Genomic DNA, 24,550 nt, shown 5'->3' with positions numbered 1-24,550 from the left:
CTATTTGACCCAACGGAGAACCGCAGAAACGGTGTGTGAGGTGATCTTGGATCCCCCTGACTTTTCGTGATAATATCCGGAACAAATGAGCCGTGTTCAACTTTGGTGCTTTTGTGCTGCTTCTTGGTGTTTTGTCTCACAAAGCTTTTTTCTGTACGAGTGAAGAAAACGGATCCATGCTGTGGAATGATAAAGGCAGTGCTGTGAAATTGAATGTCATGCTCTTAATACTGTTTTATGGAGGGGAGATTGTCTTCAGGTGTAATAATTTAGAAGAGTTTATTAGAGTGTTCAAAAGACGTAATAAACGGCATAAAAAATGGATACAATAACAAGGTCTTGTTTTAAACTGACATGTTACATCCTTTCTCTGGAGTATAAGAAATTTAATTTGACAATTTTATTGACAAATCGTAATGTTTAGCTACATTTATATGATGTGATGCTGTTAAAATGAGGGTTTTACTATATAACTATGACATACAGCAGATCATTCATGCTCTGAGAGCAATGGGAGTTGCGAGTGGTTCACGTGCGCCACCTTGTGGCCGTCTGTTGCAACGACATTTTTAAGAAATCCTCCGCAAAACCTCACAACTTGGTCAATATTTCAAATCAATCTTGAAAAATGAAGCGCAATCCACATTCTATCTTGAAATACATTTCTGCCAGATGAGCGGAGGGCTGCGATTATTTTCACATCAACCTCACTGTCCAAGTAGCACGAAGGATTTCAGTGGGACGCTTGTGGGACAAAGTGGGCTTGTGTTGTAGTTGCGTAACTTTGGGGTGCGTCGAGCCAAATCACAGTGGGAGCCTTCCTCAAAGCCTCAGCCCTCATGCCAGCGTGGAACCCACAAGATTCCCATGTGCAACCGCAATTTTTAATTTTTTTTTTTTTTTAAAAGCCTCTCTAACACAGTGGTTACTACTAGTCGGCTTCTTACACCAGCGCCTCCTCTTTTTTAGAAGTACAGGAAGTCGGACATGGCGCCAGGAAGGTGAGTCACCAGCTGAACTCTGATCCAGGAGTGCGGCTCCATGGGGTGGTACCGCGTGTACGGGCGCTTGGACATGACGGCGTCCGTGATGTCGTCCAGAACGGGCGCCGCGTCCTTCTGCCCGCCGTTGCAGTGCGAGCGCAGCCCAGCCATGTGGCTCTCGAAGCGGGCCTTCCCATAATCCTCCTGGACCTGCGGGGGAGCCTCGCACCACAGCTTGGTGGCCATGGTGGCCACGCTGTCCCGGGTCATGATGCTGGTGGCGGCGAGGAAGTTGCCCGGCTCGATTATGGACACTTTGACCCCCCAGGCCTTCATCTCGTAGCGAAGGCAGTCGGAGAACACCTCCACGCCGTATTTGGACACGCAGTAAGCGGACTGCGAGGGACCGCCCATCCTCCCCGACATGCTGGCCACGTTGACGACGCGTCCTGCGGAGAAGAAGCAGCTTTTGGTATCTGAGGAGATGTTGGCTGCCGATTAAAACTGACAAGAATAACTTTGGAAATACCCGCCGCTTGGAACATGCAATTTGTAAAAAAACTAACAAAAAGGTACAAAGTCATCATTAGCAGAACTCAAATCATGGGACACAACTTGGTGGCAAACGAAGTCTGGTAACAAATAAAAGCCAAGTTCGGCGTGTCAATTTCTGCCACCATTCGGTCTCCTGTTTCTGTCCCAAAGGGATGTCTGACCTGGGTTTTCTTCCGCCACTCACTGACCTTTGGCCCTGCGGATTAATGGTAGAAAGGCCTTGGTGACCCTGATGGTGCCCCACAGGTTGACCTCTGACACCCGTCTGTAGGTGTCCATGGAGGTGAACTCGATTTCGCCAAACGTTGACACACCGGCGTTGTTCACCACAGCCCAAAGACCTGGATCAAGACCGTTAGAAGTAAAATCATATTCTACGAATAAACACATCTGCCACTATTTTTTAATTTCAGTAAATAAATGTTTATTAACAGTACTTGTTTCTGTGCCCTCCAGGTTCCCCTTGACATACGTCACAGCTTGGTCCACCTGCTCTTGACTGCAGACATCCAGCTGCACAACTTTCATGCGATCGGAAGAGAATTCTTCCAATTCCTTTGCACCGTCACCACCTTTGTCCTGCAAGGACGGCATGACTTGTTATTTACAGACTCATGACGTTGAGAGGAAATGCTTGCTCAATACATTTGTTCATCGTTGCTGGCTGCTCTTGCAAATAAAGGCCCCAGAGTTGCATCAGTACCACTGGTAAGTTTTCAATGGATGGGTGGTTACCGTTTTATCTGTACCTTAAAAAGACATCCAGCAAAGACAGTGAAGCCAAGCTTGTGCAGATGTTTGGCAAGTGCATGACCGAACCCTGTGTCACAACCTGTAATGAACACAGCTTTTCCCTTCACCTGGAGAAAGGGGCCGAAAATGGACATAAAAGAATGTTAAAGTTCTATACAACATAATGTAATAAAATATTTACCAGCAAAAACGTGATTATTTGGCTGACACAGAATTATTTTTGTGGAAAGGTTTGTTTTACGATACAGGTTTATTTCGGGTTTTATTTTGAAGTGCCATTTCCCCGGTTCTTATTTTCCTGTGTAGGGTAGCCCCGCCCCTTTAATTCTCCCCAAAGTTATTAGAACTCAGTTCGCTTTGTACACCCCACGGGATGATCTCATTTTGCACATCCCGTTTCACCCCCCCCCCCCCCAATACTTGGTAAGTTTACTTTCGGATTAGAGAAACATTTTGTTCAATACTTAGTTTAACCATAAAAACAAACTTGACACAATAAATTGACTATTTTTACATTCTAAATGACTTCAAATAGTTAACACGATGACTGGTTTTCATACATACGTTTAATCATACTATAATATGACCAATTTAAGCATGTTTTTGTGAGGCCGTCATAATACACAATGATTTAGTTGATCACTTTGTCGACGTCATACACATGGTGCAGTATACATCATATGCAATGACATGCACTCATTCTCACCTGAGGGGAAAATCAACCCAAAGGCGACAATTTACCTACAAGACGTCATTCCCAAATTCCCGCGTCCCCGCTACTTTACCGTCACCAGTCCTCGCGGAATCCGAGGCGTGGCCGCGTACGCCACGAAGCCGAGGTACAGCGCGACGATGCACTCCGTGACGCTGGTCTCCGGGAAGCCCAGCGTCCTCGCGCACAGGTTGAGCAGCGACGGCAGCCCGAAGCCCAGCAGCAGCGTCACCAACACGGAGAAGGACACCAGGAGCGCGGCGCGCGTCGCGGACACCGGAGCCATGTCGCACCGGAGCGTGTTGTGGAGGAGGGCTGCTACAGAGGGCTTATACACCCAAAGAAAGGGCCCCGCGGCGACGGGGGCGGTCTGCCACTCCTTTTCCTTTTTAGTCTATCGGACGGGATGACACATTGTCTATAAATCAGTAACAAACAAAAAAAATCGTAGGAATGTGTGCTGTGTGAACACGTTCAGCTAATTATTAATTAAGACGAAGATGTGCCGTTCTCACTAGTTGGTGCTCAAGGGTAGCGAACCGAATCCGGAAGTAAGCACGACAGTCATCTTGATCGACAAAGACTCAAACGTCAAAAGAGACACACCGTTGTTATCCAAACGTTATATTTTAATAGTTTCAAAACACCGGTACAGAAAACATTCTGGTGACGTACAAGAAAGTTCAAACTTAATGTGCTACTCAAACTGCACGAGAAGCCTGCCAGGAGAGCAAGAAGGCACCAAGGAGTTTAGTGCAGTAACCAGAGGAAGGCATTTAGGTGCTGTAAACAGGTTTCAAAAGCAGAATACTGAGGTGTGGTTAAGAAAAAAAAAAAAAGTCATGTCAGTGACTTGGTCACAAAAACGCAAACTTATTAGAAGCATGGACATGAAACAAAAAAGGTATGAACATTGTATATATGGCAAATACTTTTGAAAAGTTCTAACCCTTTCCTGATTTTCTTCAGTGCTGCACAGAACTGAATGACAGCCTCACATTGACAAAGCAGTAAGGGAAACGTAACATCGTGCTGGGAGGACAAAGACTTCAGTCCATTCTCATGGAGGAACAAGCCCTTCCAGAGAATCCTCTTTATAGACATCTGGAGAGTTGGTTAAACTGCATGAGCCGCTTTGATAAAACGTGTCAGCTTTAATAGAAAAAAAGAACTACAAGTGCTCCTTGGTTATCCCACCTCATCGCCTCTTTATTTGAGAAAAGTATCAAGCTTGCTCTTGATGTTGTCAAACGAGTCAGTGCCCATGTAGTCGGCTTGGCCTTGCTCCCATTTCTGCTTGCGTTGTTCTGAGGACAGCGGTGTTTCGACTTGTGCTGGAGAAGAACAGCTTGCCTCCTTGGGGGGGGATTAAAAAAAAAAAAAAAAAAGTGAAATTGTGAAAGAACACTGAAAATCATTAAATGACATCAGCACAGCACACAGCACACAGCACACAGACACAAACACACACCCACCCTTTGTGCCGTTTGAGTTTTTGAAGCAGAACACTTGTGACACTCATTTCCAGATTAATGGTCACAGGCAAACAACCTTATTTTAGAGAGTAAATGCATCAAACCACGTGCCAAACGGTTATAGACTGCTAGCTCTGAAATACATACCGGGATCTCTTCACTCTCAATAGGGACCGTGTCACAGTACTGGAACTTTTTGGAAAACAAAAGTATTTTATCCAGAATCAGAATAAAATAAAACTAGGGTGAACGACTGCTGAAACAATGAAACTACAATCCACTTGTATTTTATAGAGTTGAACAACCTGTAAAAAGTTGGTCATGTCAAAAAACAAAGACTGCTTTTTAGTTGGCCGCAGGTCCATTGGCATGTGTAATTATAGCAATTTCCTGCAAGCTAGCCATAGGCCTCAAAAGCCACGAAGGGATCTTCAAAAATGCAAATCGGCCACCAAAAGAATCTTAACTCTGGCCTTTATTCGACAGACTGGACAGATGTGGTGCACAGCCAGCTGTGCAAATGGAGGCCTGCAGGTCGAAACAAAACCAGCGAGTTCATTCACCTCCACGCAGCCGGATTGGAACGGCTGGTCCCCGTGTTGCTCCTGCAGCATTGGCACCACGGCGCTGGAGTACAGGGTCCACCAGTCCAGGAGGAACGTGGGCTGTGAGGCAGCCTCGTGCGCTTCTCCTGTGATCCGTTTGGATTTGGGGTCAAAGGTGTAGCTCCATGGCTTCGTCTTCCCTAGGAAGTGGACCACCTTTGCATTGCCACCAAATCTGAAATGAGAAACCTTGTAAATGAGACTTGATTTCAAAGCTACATTGAAGGTTTTAGAGACGACAGAATTCAAGGCAGTTTAAATGTATCCCTACTGTCATCTTAAAGTGTTAAGCTATTTATAGTCAACTTTTTTATAGTGTCCCTATTGACAAACTTACAAATGTGGATTCCTTAGTAATGCGTAAACTGTCTGGTCCTGGAGTTGTTTTATTGCCCTGACAAGGCATCTTAAATCACCACTATTGCTAAAAAAACCAACAAGTACGTACAGGTTCATCCCACTTGATGTCTGGATTTGGAAACTAGGAAATGCCAAACCCACGAGCTTGTTAGTTTGTGGAGGACAGCGAGGATGGGGGGGGGGGGGGGGGGGGGGGCAATCAGACGTACAATGACTAGTCTTGGAGGAGACCATAAAGGCCTTTAAATAAATCTCTATTTCAGGCTTTCAGCTGTTGGGAGCTCAGAGGGTGGATTTCCAACCCGGCGCTGAGGCCTGCCGGGGCGCACAAAGACAAGTGTCTCTGCTGTAGTACAATAAATAAATGTGTCCCGTGGAAGTGGACACACTGCAGCAGCTTAGACACCGAGGCATTACACAACCGTGCGAATGTTTTTCCAGAAACATGAGCCGAGAACACAGACACTTACTGCTTAAAGGCCGGAAGGTATGTGTAGATGGCTATGCTGCTGAGGTTGTAGATGAATGGGAGGTGTTTGGATATATCAGCGGTTGCCCAGTCACTGAAGAACCCATTTAAGACTCCTTGGTCTCCACCTGCAACAGAGGGGGGGGGATAAAAAGAAAAGCCTATTAGTGAATCAAGAGTGCATGATAACATCACCTCCATTAATGCCTCATGGTGCTTATCGACGTGTATTTAAAACTAGATGTGCATGCAGGGGCCGCTCAGATTATTAAGAGCTTAAATATTTGCCTGCTGTGTCAGAAAAACAATGTAGATGCCATCAGGGAGATCAAGCAAAACCTGGAAGTTCCTGGTCTCAAAAAAAAAAAAAAAAAAAAAAAACGTTTTTAGTGAACATCTGACAAATGAGTCAGAAGACAAGCTACACACACACGACAAACTGACTGTGCCAAATTGCGTCACTTAGCCGCCACCGGACTGAAACTATATAATATGAGGTGTTGCCTTTGATTTATTCATTTTTTTTTTAACGAATTACTTCTGAAAAGCACAGGCATGTCCAGTCTGAAAATAACACCCAGGTGCCGTTGGTCTGAACCACAGCAGTCACTGGGCAGTTCAAGCTTCTATGGGGCCAAGCTTCTATGGGGCTAAGCTTCTATGTGTGTCTTCGTTTTCAGGGGATGAGCAGAGCTCAGCAGGAATGTGCATTCATATCTGCCAGTTTGTTTTGGCAGCCGGCAACATTTGAGCCACAGATGAGATGCAGCCGCGGGGCCCAACCGCTGAAATTGGTTCCTTGTATGCCTCACTTCGGCAAATTCACTTTAATAGTCACGAACAGAGCTGCATGTGCACATCATGTACTACTTTGAGTGGAGCTAGATGCTAAGGAAAGGTCGAGGCCACGTCAACTCATGCCCCAGTGCTCGGGGAAAAGACAATCAGTGGCTATAAATAAGAGCGCTTTACTCACGGAAAACCCCTTAATAGAAAAAGGTTCTCAAAATGACTAAAGCTACAGGACTTCAGAGACTACGGGCCGTGCTGGAAAAATTAATCCAAAAATGTCTCATTGGATTCTCGTCAACAAAACCCTCAAGAATGAGTCGGTACTTTAAAGCGGACTAATTGGTCTCTCGCAGATGGAATCCATGAAAGAAAAGCAGCTCGTCAATTTAATGTTCCCAAAAAGAAAAAGAAAAAACGCTTCCTTCCTAACAAGGCCAAGCTCCGGCTCTTCCCACGAATGAGTTTAGATAATAGTGTCATAATGCCGTTAGGGATGACGTGCATTGGCGGATGAAGAAATGACAGCAGAGAGTGTTTAAGGCATCTCGCTGCAATGACATAGTTCATCCAGCAGAGAGCATTCACAGGTTCAGCTCAGTAACTTTAGGCAACAAGAGCTTCCTCCCATTATGCGCTTTGAGCGCCAACATCATAATCTCCAAAATGAAAGTGTTAGTCTAAAGAGAAAAGGACATGCAGTTCTCCTGCGCATCTTTCATGGAGTCAGTGAGCACACAAAATATGCAAATACCATTTCTGAGTTATTAAATCCTAGATTCTGATGTCACATCACATCACACACACACGTGTGAAACCTCTCTGCCCACAGTGCAAACCTCAGATCACTTTCACCCCTGAGAATAACTCAGCGGGTGGAGGGTCTGTAACGGGGGGGGGGGGGGGGGGGGGGGGGCTGTGTCCTGGGCCCTACAGAGCCCTTAAGAGCAGACTAACAAGGTCGGCTTGACATCAGGTCGCCAAGAACTCCATGTTGCGTAAAGCAGTCATGTTTGCCAACATCAAAACCCAGCGGTGGTGGACCAGAACTACTTGGGACGCTACATACCAACATTTATTGTGCATGTTCAGCAAGACAGTCTATTTTGAGGGAAACTTTTACACAACCTAAACTACATTTCATCAACCTGCAGAAATGCATTCTGGTCTCAGCAGTGACGTTCAAAGCCAACCCAGAGCCAAAAAAAGAGACAATAAGTGGAACTGTTCCAAGTAAAGTGGAGCGTTAACAGAACTATTAAGTATTTTGACGTCACAATTCAGTCTTTCATTAAAGTAAAGGAAATACTCATTCCAAGTGCCCAGGCCAAGTCATCGAATAAACAGTTTGGCACAACAAAATAAAACTCTCAGAGACTAGAACATTGCGTTAAGCTCCACTCACCGTCGAAGCTGCCGTGTTCTGTGCAGTGCTGCAGTAGTTTGCCGTGAGTCTCCAGAGAAGGACGAAAAACGAAGACGCCGGAGTTGAAGCAGTCGGGCCAGCCGGGGTCGGGAGCCGCGGACAGTTCCTCTCGCTCAAACAACTCGTCGACGTTCGACAGCACCTGCGAGACGGACAGATTGTTGCAGCACAAACACCTTGACCTTTTCCCTTGCTGAAGAAAACGAATGGGTTTCCTTAAACCCACAAGAGTGTCTGCATCCATGAAGACACATTTGGAGAACTGGGTCAGAGTCCAGCAGTGCAGCTTGGTGAAGGTGACGCCCAGGTCCGGCCTCTTCATCATGTCCAGGTGCGTCGCGTCGCCGCTGTCCAGCACATCGACCACCTTCACCTCGTCGAAGATTCTCTTCAGCACCGACCTAACGATGCACAAACACTGCAGGATCAGTCGACCAGCCACGCGTTGGAAACATCCCTGGACCAGAAGACTGGCCAAACGGGTACAGTGGTAGTTTTTTTTTTACGGTTCCTTACTGGCAGGTGTCGGACACCTGGGGACCAATGAGGGCCACCAGCTTCCTGGAGGTGTGGTGGTTGCGGAGGGACTTGCCCAAAACCATGGCTCCCCGAGCATAGCCGTCATGGGTCGCCAACGTCACAAAAGCCTGGTCTGCAGAAGAACAATGTTATTGATAAAATTCCATTGATCTGTGAGGACATGTTCAAACATATGGGGTCATAAAATGTCACAGCTACAGATAAGGAAAAAAAACTAGCAGGAAGAGGTTATTGACAGACTTAATATTTAAAGTTTGCAGATTTATACTTTCAACTGAATGTTTTTCCTGCAACTTCACCCAATATGAAGCCACATTATTAAGGTTTATCCAGCAGGAACATAGAGGGGGAAACACATCTGCCATCAGATAATGAATCTGGCTTCTTAATGTTCAAATTAGTATTAAAGAAACTGCTCGAAAACAAGTTTACAGAAACTCTGCTGCCGGGCCTCAAAAGTCCAAATAAAAAGAACCACAAGTCTCCAGCACCGGATTGAATCCCTCGTTAAGTTGAATGTTTGCAGTGTCCACTTATGATGAAGGGGGGCGGGGGGGTGTGTCAGCTACCTGCCAGGGAAAAACTACCCAACAATGACTCTCCTGTGGAAGGTGACGAAATGCACGCGGGCAAAAACACGTCCCCCCCTCCTCCTCCTCCTCCTCCCTCCCCCGGGCTGTAAAAACAACGTTAAGTTTTCTGCAGCCAAAGAACAGGGGAAGTTGCTCGGCCCCGCCCCCTTCTGAACCGGCGCGACACTGATTGTTATGAAACACATCATGACGTAACCCCCTCACCCCCCCCCCCCAGTTTGAAAACACCCCGAGGAGGACCAGGGAAATGGTGGACCAAGGTGTCCCAACCGGGGAGAAGGGGGGGGGGCAACATGTTTCGTATATGGCAGACAGCGCGAGCTCAAGCAGCTGATTGGACAGCGGGACGCAGGTGAGGCGGGACGCAGGTTTAAACGAGCGTTACCGTCACACATTTCAAACGAAAGACCGACGTTTTAATTCCCACCACAGGCGACAGTGATGTCACACAAAAAACCACTTTTAAAAACTTTACACTCAACACCATAACGCGACACCGTGTTTTATATTAGTTTTGGGGGGGGGAAGCAGCATGTTACATACCCGCCATGACTGAAGAAGTCGCCGCTGCTTTCGGCGCGTGGGACTGCTGCTGCTGCTGGAGGGGAGACAAGAAAAGGACCGACCGAATGTGCTGAGGTGGATTTATACCAGCGTCACCGCGGCCAATTGCTGCGTCATGTGACGGCCTCAACACACCCACCTGTTCCCAACATGAGCCTCCAGCCCCCAGGACGCCCCCTCTGCTGTCAGGGAGTTCAACTGTTCACGGATTTAAACGTTCGAGCAGTCCGAGCCGGACTTTATATTCGTGTACTTGTACTCTTTGCACTATCTTTGTTGGTATTAACTTTAAAACTGGTTTACGGATCGTGTGTAAAGAGAAGACAAAAAAAATCTCGGTTTTTAAATAATTTCACATTTCCGCGACATCAATGTGCAGCTTTGACCTTTGAAACCACCGCCACGTGGCTTCCGTGACTACGGTTTCCTTTACTCTTGATGGCAAAGTAAAGATGGTAGATATATATATATATAATATATATATATAATGCTCCTCAACATGTTTCATATTATGTTTTAGCTACAGTTTGGACTTCTGTCGCCCTCTTGTGGAATAACGACGCTATAACGAGACAGTAAGCAGGCAAACAGAAGCTCCTTAATTCTCAGATCAAACAGTGTTTTGTCCTCTTTTATATAAATATATAGACTAATATTGTTTAATGTAATGAGTTGACTTTAAACTCACAAATAATTAAAAAGGGTAATCTTCTTTTAATTGGGAGCCGGACGGGTGTCGGTTTGCGTCCTTATTGAGTTTGCACCGGTAGCTCGAGAGACGCCAGAAATCGTCCTGGGTTTTACCTAAAGGCCTTGAGCAAGACACAGAATGGGACCGAGGGTGTGTGTGTGTGTGTGTGTGTGACATCAAACATTGGATCAGATTTGAAACCTTCAGTTTACAAATTTGCATTCGTTCAGATGTCACAAAAAGCAATCACAAAATGTGGACCTTCTGCTCCAGAAATGTGTGCCAGTGCTGTTGAACTCCCTGCTGATCTTTGGCTCCTTTTATTTCATCCAAATGCTTGGCAGAGTGGAGTTGCTGCCAAGGAGTTACCCTGTGGGTGTCACGTGCTGTGCTGCTGGGCAAAAAAATCCTTGACTGATACTCCCCCCCCCCTTCCTCCACCACTTGAACCGTGCCAGAAGAGCAAGAAGGATCACCAGGGTTCGAATGGTGAGTGGATCAGTAGATTAATATGCATAATTGTTCAGGGCAACACTGGGCGGCTTTATTTGTCTCCCTGTGTTTTCTGGAGCCATAACGGATTCTTTTTTTCTGTGTGTGTGTTTTATTCCATAATTTCTGTTCACACAAGTTTCCTGACCCATTAGTGATGGGCTTTGAAGTGTAAACCTTCTTTTATTTACCGTACATATGCTGTTTGTCGTGTATTTCCATACAAATGACAACGGTTCCGTCCATCAGACACTGTATTATCATATACACACATTAAAAAAAAAATGATTCAGCATGTGGGGATGGATCATTGATTTTATTGTTTGCACTCATCTTGACATTCTGTCAAGCACAGCACGGGAACATTGCGGGTGGTGCCCGTATCCATGGATACGGGCTGGAGACGGCGGAGGGGTTGGAGGGGGCTGGGGGGCTGGTACAGCGGGGCTGGGTTGGCAGGGGTCCCGGCAGAGTCTCACTCTTTATTAGAGGTTCTTCTGCACGTGGGCGGCGATGTACTTGACGGCCAGCATGGTCTCCTCGCATGTGGGCTTGATCTGAGACTCGGGCAGCAGGAAGCCGTAACGACCGGTGTCACGCAACTCGAAGGTGTAGGAATACTTCACTCCCAGGTCGTAGGCCCAGTCATCGGAGCCTCCGGCTGCGGGGTCTGGAGGCAGATAAGGAGCAAGGAGGGAGGGGGGGGGGGAGGGGTATTTAGAGTGGGATGCGGTGATGACCTGGAACAGTCTGGATGTGTTTTTATACAAATGCAGCATTCGGGGGCTGCAAAAAAAAACAACCTTTGTGTGATAGAAAAGGCGCTTCTTATAAAAGGTAATAATGGTTATGTTGCCTCTTCGGACATGTCTCTCAAAAGAGGTTTGTGCATTGTGAACAAATCATCATGCACATCATTACAGGTGGAAAATACAATATCAAGGTCCCTCTGTTAACCCTTTATTTCCCCACAGCAGCTGCAATATTTGCTGTACTTACAGATGGTTGCAGCACCAGGTCCACTGGTGTATCTGGTACCGTACAGACTCTGCAGAGCCGCAGAGGCTCCCTGGGCAACCTTCAGCTACGATACATAGAGAACAAAAGTCAGAATGTTTTTTCACAAGGTTCATCCCTCTGTGTCTCTCTAAAGTTAGCTAACATTAGCTTTTGTAAAATGGGCAAAACTTAACTTTAAGATTTTAAGATTGTGCTACTAATTATTTTGAAAGTGAAATAGTCTGTTTTTAAAGTGATAAGAAAAACAAACTAACTAATAATACTATTTAGAACCAAAACACACCAGCAAAAAACGTAAATGTTGTTTTTTCCCGGCAGCATAACAACATTTTTCTGATATTGCCGAAAATAATAAAAAAGTTTCAGTAACTTCCTACAGGAAATGAAACCCTGAGAGAAATGCACAAGCAGGAAATTATATTTCTGACAGAACAGATGGGTTAGGATCCCCAGAGTTCTTTTCTTCTGTAATGTTTCAGAAGAGAGCTTAGATGATGAGCCTCAGTTAGTGTGAGAGCTGGAGCAGGGGTGTGAATGTTAACTGTGCCCCCCCCCCCCTCCTCCTCCCCCCCCCCCCCGAGAGTTAAAGGAGCCATGAGAACAAGGCAGATGAGCAGGGACTAAATGATTTGAAGCAGGCAAGAGTGGCCTTTAGATGAGACTCATGACTGGGGCGTGCTCTTACTTAAGCTTCTAGAAACACCCTTAGAGATCAGCTTCTACTACATTCATGTGTCACACCTTCACCCTTTCTTCTCTCTGCGCCTTTTATTCAGCCGTATTTCCCAAAATGCCGTTTGTGGCAGCAAATGTCGTGACTTACCAGCTCACTGTGGTCCGCAGCGAGCGAGAAGGTGTAGGAATACGGGAAGAGCAGCAGCTGGGAGTAGGAGTGGACCGTGAGGTAGGCCTTGAGGACCGACTTGTTCCTGCGGATGAAGTCGGCGACGTTCTTGACCTCGATCTCGGACTCGGGTTGGTACCCGCAGAAGGTGTCGCTGCAGGGGTTGCTGGAGGCTCCGGTGGCTGTAATGAAAGGGAGATTATCCCTGTTCCACATGCGCATCGTGACCGGGGGCTTAAAGGCATTCACTAAGCAGAGGAGTGTCCCGCAGCCTGTGAAGATCTTCTAATACAGACCAGGAGGGAGTTTTTGGAAAATAACCACAAATTCACAACACGTCTTCGCCTTGCTTTGAAAGACGTGGGTGTTTCCAATAAATAACACAAGGTTACTCAAATGTCTAAAGTGACATCTTAAAAATGAAATGCCTTTGGACAATATGTGTTTCACATATACGCCCGAGGACCCCTTTAAGCTACACTGCAAACACATTTGTTGCACTTACTGCACCAGCCGGCGTCGAAGTTCCTGTTGGGATCCGCTCCGTAGCAGCTGGACCCAGACTTCTTGGAGCGAGTCTTCCTCCACATCCTGTTCTAAAGTCCCCCAGTGGAGGGAAAAAAACAAAACTCTTTAAGACAAGCCAACCAACGGGGGGGGTTCTCTATCAGATATGCGACTGCACGCTTGGAGACGGTGGTGGTGGGGGGGGGGGGCGCGTACGCTGCTGTGGGTGAAGTCGTAGCCGTCGATGTTGAAGACGGGGAGGACGAAGACGTCCATCTGGTCGAGCAGGCTGGTCATCTGAGAGTCGCTGCCATAGGTGGACAGAGCCTGGGGAGGGTCGGGGGGGGGGGGAAGATAAATCAGCGCTGTTGCCAGTGGAGGCCTTCGTAGAGGCGCTTAGCGGCGCCCATGCGGGTGTCTTCCTCACCTCATTGACAAACCACTGGCAGAAGGCAGGGGAGATCCACTCCCTGGCGTGGATCCCGCAGTCCATGAAGATGGCCGGTTTGGTGGAGCTGGACGCCTTACCGAGCTGTGTGAAAAGCAGTGGTAAAAATACATTTAGGTGTGATGTAGTGATGTAGTGACGAGTGAGACGCTACAGAAGGTGGGTAATACCTTGAGGACAGTCATGGGGCGTCCCTCGTAGGTGTTTCCAATCACCTGCTTGCTGATCAGATCAGAATTGGAGGAAGAAACGGAGGCAATCCAGGACTGGACCTGAAATGAGAGATGGTGGATTTATGAATAGGAAATAACAGTTTGGTCGGAGATTCTGAGTGGTGATCCTTTTTTTTTTTTCTTCCTCTCACAGTGTCCCAGTTGTTGTACTTGGTGTAGCTGTGGGCTCTGGGACTGGGCTTGTTGTCCAATTGGGCGTCAACGGCAGACTGCAGATCCTCAATCAGGACCCTGCAGGACACATTCATTCAAAAAGTGTCAACACGTCAAGTAAAATGGATCATTGTGTGTTGTTGATCTCTGCGTTGTGACCTACTCGTGCTCCATGTCAGTCTGCTGCAGGATGGTGTACACCATGTCCAAATACATGGCGGGCACGCGGATGTCCACGTCGACGTCGATGCTCACCAGCTCAGCGCTCTCGGGGCTCCAGAAGTCGACCTGCAGGTGGCGGCAAAGTCAAACACACGAGCGTGAAGAGGTGTTCGGCCATTGGAAACCCAAATTCCAGCTCCTCATTTGACAAACTCGGAGGAGCTGAAAGAGGTTCGTGTTTTGAAGGGAATATGACCAAAGAGCCAGCAATATAGCCAGTATTTGATTAGAATTAGTGAAATTACACGTGAAAATGACCAAAAAGGGGGTAAGATTTAGTTTACCTTGATGCTCGTGGCCAGTTCCTTAATGAGAGTCACATGTTCATCAAGCACAGGCTTCAGACGGAAGACTTTCTCTCTAGAAAATTGCAAAAAGAGGTTTTGAATACAGTACAATAGCCACGATTGTATGGTTGAAAGTATTTTCACCAGTGTAAAAAAACATTCTACATTTTAAGCTACAAACTGCATCCACAAATTAATTCTGAGGTTCTGAGAATGTGTTAATGTTATTTATTGGCAGATACGATCATTTTTCTAAGAGGACAAATACACTCGTTTAACACATTTGACCTCTTGCTTTAATAATAATGCTAATAACTTGTCACACTGGTGCAAATTGATACATTGACAGCGGATAAGAGGCTAATTAAAGTCATGAGAATCACTGCAATTCAGCCATCCTCTGCAGCAACAGTGTCTCACAGGGTTTACAGAAATATACATGTTTAACGGAGAGGAGAGTTTTACCCCTCGAAGCGAGTGATGTCGGCCAGGCCCAAGGCCACCAATCCGAGAAGCAGGAGGACCCTCATTGTGTCAGTGGGGCTGGACTCGCCCGCCCGACACCCTTTATATCCCCGACCTGCCGCCCGTCCGCCAATCCCCGACCTGTCACCCGTCCTCCCAAAAGGCCGCCAGTTATTTTTAGGGTGTTACGTGGAAAAACCTACGCGATGTACGGTCAATGATTGATGGATGGGTGGAGGTGCTCAAACCGGTTTCGAGCCGATGTTTCTGAATGTTGAGCGTGGTATTTGAAAATAATACACTGATGGCATGCTTAAAATCCTAAAAATGTATCGGTCCAGTCGAATACACTTTTTTTGTTGTTGTTTAAAATTAACGAATTTGCCCAAAAGAGACAAAATGCTGATAAACAAGTTAAAATGATTTTGACTGATAACAAAACATTATTATTATCATTGATAAAATAATCTATAGATATTGTAATATTATTAACATTGTGAATTATTTGTGCCTTGATAATTGTGTATCAAAAATTAGACATTGTGACAGCTCTATTATGTAATGATAAAAAAAGCAAAGGCAACTTTATAGTGTTCATTTCTTAATTTTATTCATATTTTCATATATTCACAAACTGTACACTCACGGAATAGAAACATTTTTTTTTGTATAAATATCACATGGAGACCAGAGGTGTGGACAATGACCACCCTGCAGTGTTCTTACAGCACGTGACTCCCAGAGGAAGCAACATTTCATCATTTCAGTGCTTTTATGCAAACACCACATACAGCATACAGGCACTAGTTATCATTGTCAAATATGTTACTAACTGATTTAAACTTACATCACAGAGCATGAATCTTTGATATACTTCTTTTTTTTTTCTTTGGCCTCTTTGCTGAGCAATTGATCCCTTTAACAACTGGTGAAAGACCCACTGAGCACACAGAATGGTTATTATGGACAATATATTACTGCACTGTATCTTTAAGGCACCAAAGCCTTTATCTTATATATATATATATATACATATATATTTATATATGTATATATATATTTATATAACTGGATTAGTGATCTGTACGTATCTTTTCTACGATTGATATAGTTCATTCCTAGATGGGTTTTTTTTCAACCTGATTTTTTTAAACCACCCACGTCAGTGACGCTGACTTTCCATCCACAGTATGAGCGTTGTGTGACATATGACGGTTTTTGAGTATTTAAACCTGCAGGTCAGCGTTGTACAAGAGCTACGCGGTGAAAGGGGGTGGTTGGGGGGGGGGGGGATTCGCACTGTCGCCTCACAGCAACGACATCCTGCCTGTGTCCAAATGGGGGGGGGGGGGGGGGTGAGTCTTTTCTTTTTTTTTTCACATAACGTCAGAAGAGGCCTTGCTTTTGGCCGTGAGGCTCAGCGCCTCGGAGGCCCGGAAGGAGAGCGCGCTCATCTTGGAGCTGATGCTCGGGTGGGACGCCCTCGCCCCGTTCGGCGAGCAGCGCAGCAGCCGCAGCAAGTTCTTCCGAAAGTTGTTCCCCACGAAGCCGTACACGATGGGGTTCACGCAGCTGTTGAAGTAGGCGATGCAGATGGTGAAGGGCATGGCGGTGTCGATGATTTCGATGATGGCGCAGTTCCTCTCCAGAGACAGCTGGGTGAGCGTCTGCATCAGGTGGAACACCTGGTGGGGCACCCAGCACAGGAAGAAGGCCAGCACCGCCGCCGCCAGCATGCGCAGCACCTCGTCGCCCCGCGAGCGCGAGCTCTTCTGGATGTTCCTCGCCCTCACCAGCTCACGTCCGATGAGGCAGTAGCAGGTGATGATGATGGCGAAGGGCGCCAGGAAGCCCAGCAGGCTTTTCATCAGGCTGATGGCCAGCAGGAGGTCCTTCCAGATGGCGGTGTTTCCGATGGTCGGGTGGAGGACGCCGCACACGGTGGTGTGGTTCGTGATGTAGTTGGTGATGCTGTGGACGTCCCTGGTGATGGCCGTGGGCACGCTGAGCACGAAGGCGAAAATCCAGATCCCCACGCAGGTGATGCGCGCGTACGACACGGTGCGCAGCCGCCGCGACCGTATCGGGTGGACGATGGCCAGGTAGCGGTCGATGCTGAGCGCCGTGAGGAAGAAGATGCTGGTGTAGAGGTTGAAAATCACCAGCCCGGCGCTGGCCTTGCACAGGAACCCCCCGAAGGGCCAGTGGTAGCCGGCGGCGGTGGAGGCGGCCCACATGGGCAGCGTGATGAGGAAGGTGAGGTCGGAGATGGCGAGGTTGAGCACGAAGACGTTGGCCACCGTCTTGAGCTTCATGTAGCAGTAGATCACGGCCACCACCATGCTGTTGCCGACGATGCCGATGACAAAGTTGCAGCCGTAGACGATGGGCACCAGGGTGAAGATGAATTCGTGGCTCCCGGACATGCCGCACGTCAGCTCTATGCCTTCTGTCGCTCCGGTCGTGATTTCCTGCATTTTTCTTTTAGTGCCAGATCCTGGGACTTCAAAACGGGGGGATTTGGGGGGGGGGGCCCTGTCGGCAGGGTGCGTCTGCAAGTGACGGATACGGGGCCTCGGGGGCGAGGGCCTCAGCGAGTCCTATAAAAGGAACAAAACAAAAAAAATGTCACAGGCAGTCGAGGGGGGTAGGGGGGGGGGGGGGGGGGGAGCCATCGTTACCGCTGGCATGGCCCATAAACGCTAATCAACACGAGCACCAATCAAAGCGCTCAGCCTACACCGGCTCATTAAAGACCCGCACATTAAAGCCGTCCCGACGCTTTATGTTATTTCTGTAAAATAGGAAACCGTGTAAAACAGATGTTGTGCGTTATTCGACATCCCCCCCCCAAAAAAAAAATGCCCGCTGAAACGCCGTTACTCAAACAGCTCCTGTCACTTTTAAATCATCCCTTCGGCTAATGAACGGCAACGGTGAAACGGTGGCGTGTTTTTTCAAACGGTCTGTGCATCTGGGTGGACTGTCAGCACCCGGAAGGGGAACATTTACGCCCCGTGTCACGACCTCTTGTTAATGAAGACGGCTCGGCGAAGTAGGGGGGTGGGGGGGGGGTGGAGCGAAACCGCCATTAAACCCGGAGAGGGTTTGAGTTTCCCCAGTCACTGTATGAAGACATGTCACGTTTCGAACCCCTCGGTGCGCCCGAGACAACACCGTACCCAGCATGAGAACTTCTAATCAGCACACACCTAAACAAACAGGACAGCGGGGGATTCGGCTCCGTGGAAACTTTTGCTCTGTGAGAAAATCAAACCTGCGTGCGGCGGAAAATTTGCCTCGGGGCCTCGTTTTCGCTTCATTTGTGTCAGCAGTGTGTGAGATGGGAATAAAAGGAGAAAAAAAAAAAAAAAATCTCCCTTTTTCCTGAGAGTCTTTATGTTTAATAGAATGGCCTAGTGAGCGTCATTAGTGGGGATAGTGTAATCATAGCGGCATAATCATCAAATCTTCTATTACTATAGCGGCAAAGATAATTCCTGTTGGTAATTGCGAGAAAAATGAGAACATTTATGTGCATTAAAAACCAAACAGACGCCAGGGAAAATTGCGCCTGTTTTTTGTTTTAATGTTTTTTTACAAAACAAAGTTGACTATTTTTCTAAAATACAGATTTAGACAACTTTCTTCACTGCTGAAAAAAACCAATGTAAATCCTCCGATCACCAGTTTCATTAAGGGGGCTTTTTGCCACAAGATGGCAATCCAGCCTCACGATTGCAATCTTTCCGCCTCTCAGCTGACATCTTACAGTCTGTCATTACTTCCATTATTGTACATCCCCCCAAAAAAGTTAAAAAGTTGCCTTTTTCCATGAATCCACTTGCTGCAGTTGCTCTTGCAGCTGGACTTTGTAATTAAAAGCTCTTTTGAAGACTGTGTGCATTCCTGTTGCCCTCTGGTTGGCATTAAGCCCCCCCCCCCCCTTTACAGTCAAACTATTTTATCTCCTCAATTTCCACCAGGATCCAGTGGATGAAGTCTTTGAAAAGACCCGTGTGTAACACCAAAGCAACGGCCGTATTCGTTGCAGATGTGAGGAAGATGAGTGTGGGGGGGGCGGGGGGGGGGCCAAGGGCAACAGAATAAATGAAATATATCTGGGGGTTGCAGTCGGTAAAGTGAAGACGCAGACGTCACGGCTCGGGTTTACCGCACGCGTATTTTCTTACGATCTTGATGATTATAATAGCTTATAGATAATTGAATAGATTATAATAGCTGGGTGGCTGTAAATCCAAACTATTCAGAAGTTGAGTGACAGAACACATATTCAGGTTCCCCAGTTCGGGGATTTAAAACCGTTTAAAGAAAATCTCTTAATGGGAAGACGATTTCCGTTGCCCACAAATGGAGATAATGGGGGGGGAAAATGGATGCCGCCATGCTTTTCGCCATCGGTGGCTGGGTTTCTACCGCCAGTACTTTTCCACGAGGGAGATTCTCGGGGCCAGGGGAGGGACCGTAAACAAAGGCTGAAGGTTATTGCTGCCTATATATGTAAGTGAGCCCTATAATAAAGGTGGCACAGACAGAAGGTGACTCTGAAGCAGGCGATTCAGTGCGTCCGGTGAGCTCTGTGGCTCCGGGGGTTTCGAGATGGCACATTACTGAATGACAGCCATAAACCCCGGGTGACCACAGACAGGAAGGTAAACACCTACTTCTCAAGGTCCACGGGGGGGGGGCAAGCTGCATCCTCTCGGTCAAGACAATGCCTCACAAACACAGCTGCTTACAATGAACGATACAATCGGGACACGCGCGGGAAGTTTGGGGGGGGGGGGGGGGGGCGACATTTTTAGCTCCGCGGTGCCAGGGTCGGCTCCCGAATGTCACTGGAGTGTCAACATTCCATCTCTAGTCCTATTCCGGGGGGGGGGGGGGGGCATTTGAATTCAAGTGGGATCATAGGAATCCCTCGAGGTTCTGAACTAATCTGAAAATTTCAAAAAAATCCGAGCCGAGTTGGACGGCGGAAGCCGTGGGTTCCCATCAGCAGAGATATGAGCACCGCCATCTGGCCGCTCGTCGCGAGAGCCACTAAAACGTTTGGTTGATGGGGTTAATGATTTATTTCGGGCCCAATTATGAAGTGTGGTTCTGTCTCCGCGGGGTTTAAAAGCAGCTGAGGCACCGCCCGGGCCCCTCGTTTAGGCCTCGCTCTGCAAACGCCGCGTCCTGCAGCGGCTTTGCGTCCTGCTTGTTTGAAAAGAACATTCTTTTTTTTTTTTTAGTTAAAGTTACAGGAATACAAATGAATTCTCAAAGCTCCCTGCCACGAACCGCCACGAAGCGCAGCTCACTTCATCATTATTGCACCTTGTAGAGTAGTAACACGGGTGTTTAAAACTCGGCCCGGACCTCCCCGCAACTCGTTTCCTCCTCTGACTCGGCTTGCAGGGCCTCACTTCAGCTCAAGAGGTTTTGAAGGAGGAAACTTGATCGGGAGCAACGTCGTGTGCCGCCAAAGTGACTCTCAAATGTTAAGTCGGGTGGTTGATTGCAGTGAAAATGAATGAATGAACTGCTCCAAAGCAACACACTTTGACTTTTGAAAAGTGTGCGTGGCATACATATGATTCCATAAAGAGCAAGAACGTTTTTCGATAAAGCGTGTATGTGTGTGAGTGAATGAGAGCGATTGTATCCATGAACTAAGTGAATACTTGACTTCTGCCTTTCCGGAGAGCGGCTAATGGAAGTATTGGCTTCAGAGACCATGTCTGGACTTTCATGTGAGTCGCACAACTAAACAACACAGACCTCAGCCTCATTCCCTTCATTGTACTTGATCAAATATGGCATCGACCACTTCGGATTACAATAACATCACACATTATGAATCCTGTCCTCTCCTACTTATGTCAAATCATGGAGACAGACGAGGATTTCACTGTAGAACCTGAAATCATATCAAAATAACACAACGCTGAGCTCCCCGACAGAGCCACAGGTTGAAGAGCCTCATGTTCAGCAGCTTTCACTGCAAAGCCACCACTCACTTTCCTCCTTTTTTAACTCTATTGTCTTAAGGCAGTCGGACCTCCTGCCTCTCGCTGACAAGTAGACGAGGATACAGATCATACAGATCATACAGATTGGCTTTTCCTCATTCACTCACCTCTGTCTGACATCCCACACGCCTCTCTAATTTCTCCACTATTCCCCCCCCCCCCTCAGACATTAGGACTTTTAAGGAGCGCAGAGCTACTGTTTATCAGGAAGTGGATCCAGATCTCTGTGGCTAAATGAGACAACGTTAACCAAACCTTAAGACATCCATCCTAAAGTTGCATAAGCTCTGTCTTCTTCTCATCTCTCTCTCTCTCTGCCCTCACAGGACTTTCACGTGAACAACTTGAACAAACAGCAACGATCAAGTCAGCGGGGGACATCTAACATTTCGTCTCTCGATCAATGCATTTGCGTTTTTTTTCCCCCTAAAGGACTATCGTCAATTTTCAAACAACGTGCTTTTTCGAGCTAAATATTTGCACACGCTGTTGTTTAAAAATTCGAAGGAGCCGCACTTCGAATCTGCCTGTCCAATGAGAGACGCTGTCACGGAAAGTTACAGATGCAAAAGTTCACTTAACTTGCTGAATACGCATGACGCTTTTAAGTTGTTAAACCATGCCACAGGTGAGGGTCAGGTGACGTGAGCTCTTACCTGTGGTGCTGAATCAGGAGGCTGTTGGTGCTTTGAGAGCAGGACGGACGGGAGAGAGATAGAGAGAGACCACCTCGGTGTGCGAGTGGCTGCCTCTGATTTAACTCAACTGGTGGAGCGAGACGAGCAGGAATACCGTCTCACACACACACACACACACACACACTCCCCCCCACTCCACTACTCTCTCTTTCTCTCTCTCACGCACGCACGCGCACACACACTACAATGATGAATTACACTGGAGTCAGTCAGCAACGTGTTGTCCTTGCCCTGTGCACACAAACAAACGCCGCACAATATCTTACACAATAGCCCCTCTCCTCTGCTTCCTCCTCCCCTCTCTCCTCCTCTCCTCTCCTCTCCTCCACTCCCCCGAGCCCCATCTCCCCTTCTGCTCTCTCTCTCTCTCCCTCTCTCTGTCTCTCTCGACGTCGGCTCTTTCTCCTGCCGTGGGAGATCCTTCGCTCACAGGTCGCGTCGAGGCCCGCGGGCGCATAGACACACAAGCCCCCTCAACATCTAAAAGCAAAATGTCTTCTTATCGTCCATTGTCCCCTGCGCGGCATGAAAGGAACAGTGCCAGGCCTCGATTGGGATCGGATCTGTCCGCACGCTTTATTAATAGCTGCCCCGAGCTCGCCCCCCCCACCCCCGCCACCCCCTGGCTCGTTCCTCAGCGTGCTTCAGGGGCCGCCAGACGGGGGGACCCGTGGACTTCTTGTCTTTCCCTCCTCGCCGGCTCACCTAGGAACGTTTCCCTCTGGCGATTCACGCTTCAATTCGGGGTTAAAACCTTTTTTCTGTCCTGCATCGTCGCCCGAGACCCAAGCTGCCTTCGCTGAGGCTATTCAACTGTGACAAAGGCACCTGCCAATGAATGCGAGTGGTAGAACTGTATAACTTTGCGTGGGATAAAATAAATTTGATTGTTTTGCGAAAAGGGAGGAATTTGAACTCCGCGCTTGTGTAATCGAGCCGAGGCGAGAAGGTATTTCAATGTTTGGCGGACGCTCCCTTGGTTCAGTTCATTCTTCTGTTTCTCGAGGCCTTGACAGGTGTTTGGTTTTGGAAGTGGGTCACCCTCCCCGGGCCCCCCGAAGCCGCCACCGCTAACTGTCATGGAGATTGGGCGGTGATGGACGAGCAGGCATGGCTGTCACCCGCTGAATCCCCTCAGCTTCAGGGGGCCGTCCCCTTTGTAGAAGACAAACAAGGCCGAGGGAGGAAAAACAAACACCTCGAGCTAAGTGGAGGTCCGGCTCGGCGGCTTCTGCTCAGTCAGGTGTGACCTCGTCATTTGAGAATGATCACATGTACCGAGCTTTCTATGGCGCACGGCTTGTCCACGACGCGGACAAAGGAGCGCGGGGAAAAACCCTTTCAAAATAAATGACGCGCACCAGAGGGGTCTTCAGTCGTTATACCTGTAATTTCTCAGGAAGGGTGGGCTTTCAAAGAGGAGGATAATCTCTCACGCTGGAACACAGCAGCGGGGACATTTTTACGCCTCCGGGGGTATTATGATGAAGTTCTGTTATGTCTTCAATTACTGTGGCGATGAGAATCCTCCATTATCGGGCGTCCGGTCACAGCAATAGTATCAAAATCGCCTGAGCCGTCTCGGTGCCACCGGAATCATCAACAATCTATATCTGACCCACGGGACCTCTTAGGAAGTGAGGCGAGAGTTATGAAAAACAAATAATTCTCAGCGGGGGGGACAGGATGTTGTTGCAACACCACGCACCACAACACTGATTTACAAGCAGAAACAGATGTCGATGTAAAAAATGGATGAAGATCCAGTGAGGGTGGGGGGGGGGGATGTGTGAAACTTTACCTTTTTAGACGGGACGGGTTGCGCGGGGTGAAAAGCAATAACTCACCGTCCTGGGAGTGAACGCCATGATTCACTCTGAGACAAAGCGAAGCGTTGCGCAACACTTTGGAACTTAGCAACGAGGCCAAGATTCACTTAAAATGTCCTTATTCATCATATATTGGGTAATGCGTCACGTCTGGGTGAGTAAGTACGGAGATGACACGCTCATGTATCCTGAGGAGGCCTGATGGTGGTGTGGGGGAGCTCTTGCTAATCAAATGACTCCAACAAGATTAGCTGTTTTAGCACTTACGGTATTGTATTGATGACGGGGGTAATTACTCGTAGCACAGAGCCCCCCGCGGGTAACGATGGACTTTTTACACAGGCACTAAAATGCCAAACCTGTCGCACAGCCACCTGCCCCGAAGTAACGCAATAATGTGCGAGATGCGGAGACCCCCCCCCGCCCCCCCCCCCTCCGGTTTCACCGCGAACTGCTGACCCGCGTGGATCGACTAAAAGCCGAGTCGTCACACCTGCGCGAAAACCTGTGACGTGTCGCTATGTGGTTTCCGTCAAACCTCCTGGAGTGGGTTGATTGCATTTTAAGTAACGTCGAGGGGCCAACAGAATGATCCAGAACATGAACTCCATGTTTCTTTCCTCGCATGTTAGTCATTAGCGTCTGTGAACAAATGGGAGTAAAACTGCCAAAACTCTTACACACAAAGTTCTTCTGCGGTGTGCAGAGTTGTCTTAATGAGAATAAACTTTTTTCTTTTTTCAAAATTCTCTACATCTTGACTTTTTTCTTTTTTGAAGGTCTTTTAAGGACATTTGGA

General features: G+C 47.7%; 4 protein-coding genes across 6 annotated transcripts; all 4 read right to left on the bottom strand.

The window, feature by feature from the left end:
• Positions 1–881: 881 nt before the first annotated feature.
• bdh1 (3-hydroxybutyrate dehydrogenase, type 1) lies at positions 882–3,371 on the bottom strand. Its single transcript, XM_037455253.2, has 5 exons — positions 3,077–3,371; positions 2,288–2,398; positions 1,976–2,117; positions 1,727–1,879; positions 882–1,432 (listed from the first exon to the last, which is right to left on the bottom strand). Exons 1-5 carry the CDS (start codon positions 3,287–3,289, stop codon positions 966–968), a joined length of 1,086 nt encoding a protein of 361 aa, XP_037311150.2. The 5' UTR covers positions 3,290–3,371; the 3' UTR covers positions 882–965.
• A 240-nt stretch (positions 3,372–3,611) lies between these two features.
• LOC119198287 (glycogenin-1-like) lies at positions 3,612–9,948 on the bottom strand. 3 transcript variants are annotated; one of them, XM_037455255.2, is made up of 8 exons: positions 9,804–9,948; positions 8,644–8,779; positions 8,354–8,528; positions 8,107–8,269; positions 5,914–6,040; positions 5,042–5,258; positions 4,626–4,670; positions 3,612–4,359 (listed from the first exon to the last, which is right to left on the bottom strand). In XM_037455255.2, the coding sequence occupies exons 1-8, from the start codon at positions 9,808–9,810 to the stop codon at positions 4,213–4,215; spliced, it is 1,017 nt and encodes a 338-aa protein (XP_037311152.1). In that variant the 5' UTR covers positions 9,811–9,948; the 3' UTR covers positions 3,612–4,212. The 3 variants fall into 3 exon arrangements, with proteins under 3 accessions (XP_037311152.1, XP_037311153.1, XP_037311154.1); XM_037455256.2 differs by having other exon boundaries at positions 4,626–4,664; XM_037455257.2 differs by lacking the exon at positions 4,626–4,670.
• A 1,360-nt stretch (positions 9,949–11,308) lies between these two features.
• On the bottom strand, positions 11,309–15,314 carry cpb1 (carboxypeptidase B1 (tissue)). Its single transcript, XM_037456530.2, has 11 exons — positions 15,187–15,314; positions 14,719–14,794; positions 14,376–14,500; positions 14,191–14,290; positions 13,997–14,098; positions 13,806–13,910; positions 13,595–13,705; positions 13,377–13,467; positions 12,851–13,053; positions 12,007–12,091; positions 11,309–11,677 (listed from the first exon to the last, which is right to left on the bottom strand). The coding sequence occupies exons 1-11, from the start codon at positions 15,249–15,251 to the stop codon at positions 11,493–11,495; spliced, it is 1,248 nt and encodes a 415-aa protein (XP_037312427.2). The 5' UTR covers positions 15,252–15,314; the 3' UTR covers positions 11,309–11,492.
• Positions 15,315–15,415: 101 nt separating this feature from the next.
• Positions 15,416–22,235, bottom strand: agtr1b (angiotensin II receptor, type 1b). The gene is made up of 2 exons (XM_037456663.2): positions 21,881–22,235; positions 15,416–17,786 (listed from the first exon to the last, which is right to left on the bottom strand). Exon 2 carries the CDS (start codon positions 17,661–17,663, stop codon positions 16,563–16,565), a length of 1,101 nt encoding a protein of 366 aa, XP_037312560.1. The 5' UTR covers positions 17,664–17,786; positions 21,881–22,235; the 3' UTR covers positions 15,416–16,562.
• Positions 22,236–24,550: the final 2,315 nt, after the last annotated feature.

The sequence above is a fragment of the Pungitius pungitius genome, chromosome 19 (assembly GCF_949316345.1).
Source record: "Pungitius pungitius chromosome 19, fPunPun2.1, whole genome shotgun sequence".
Classification (NCBI taxonomy): domain Eukaryota; kingdom Metazoa; phylum Chordata; class Actinopteri; order Perciformes; family Gasterosteidae; genus Pungitius; species Pungitius pungitius.
Note: the sequence above shows the minus strand (reverse complement) of the source record. Positions and strands in the feature narration are given on the sequence as shown.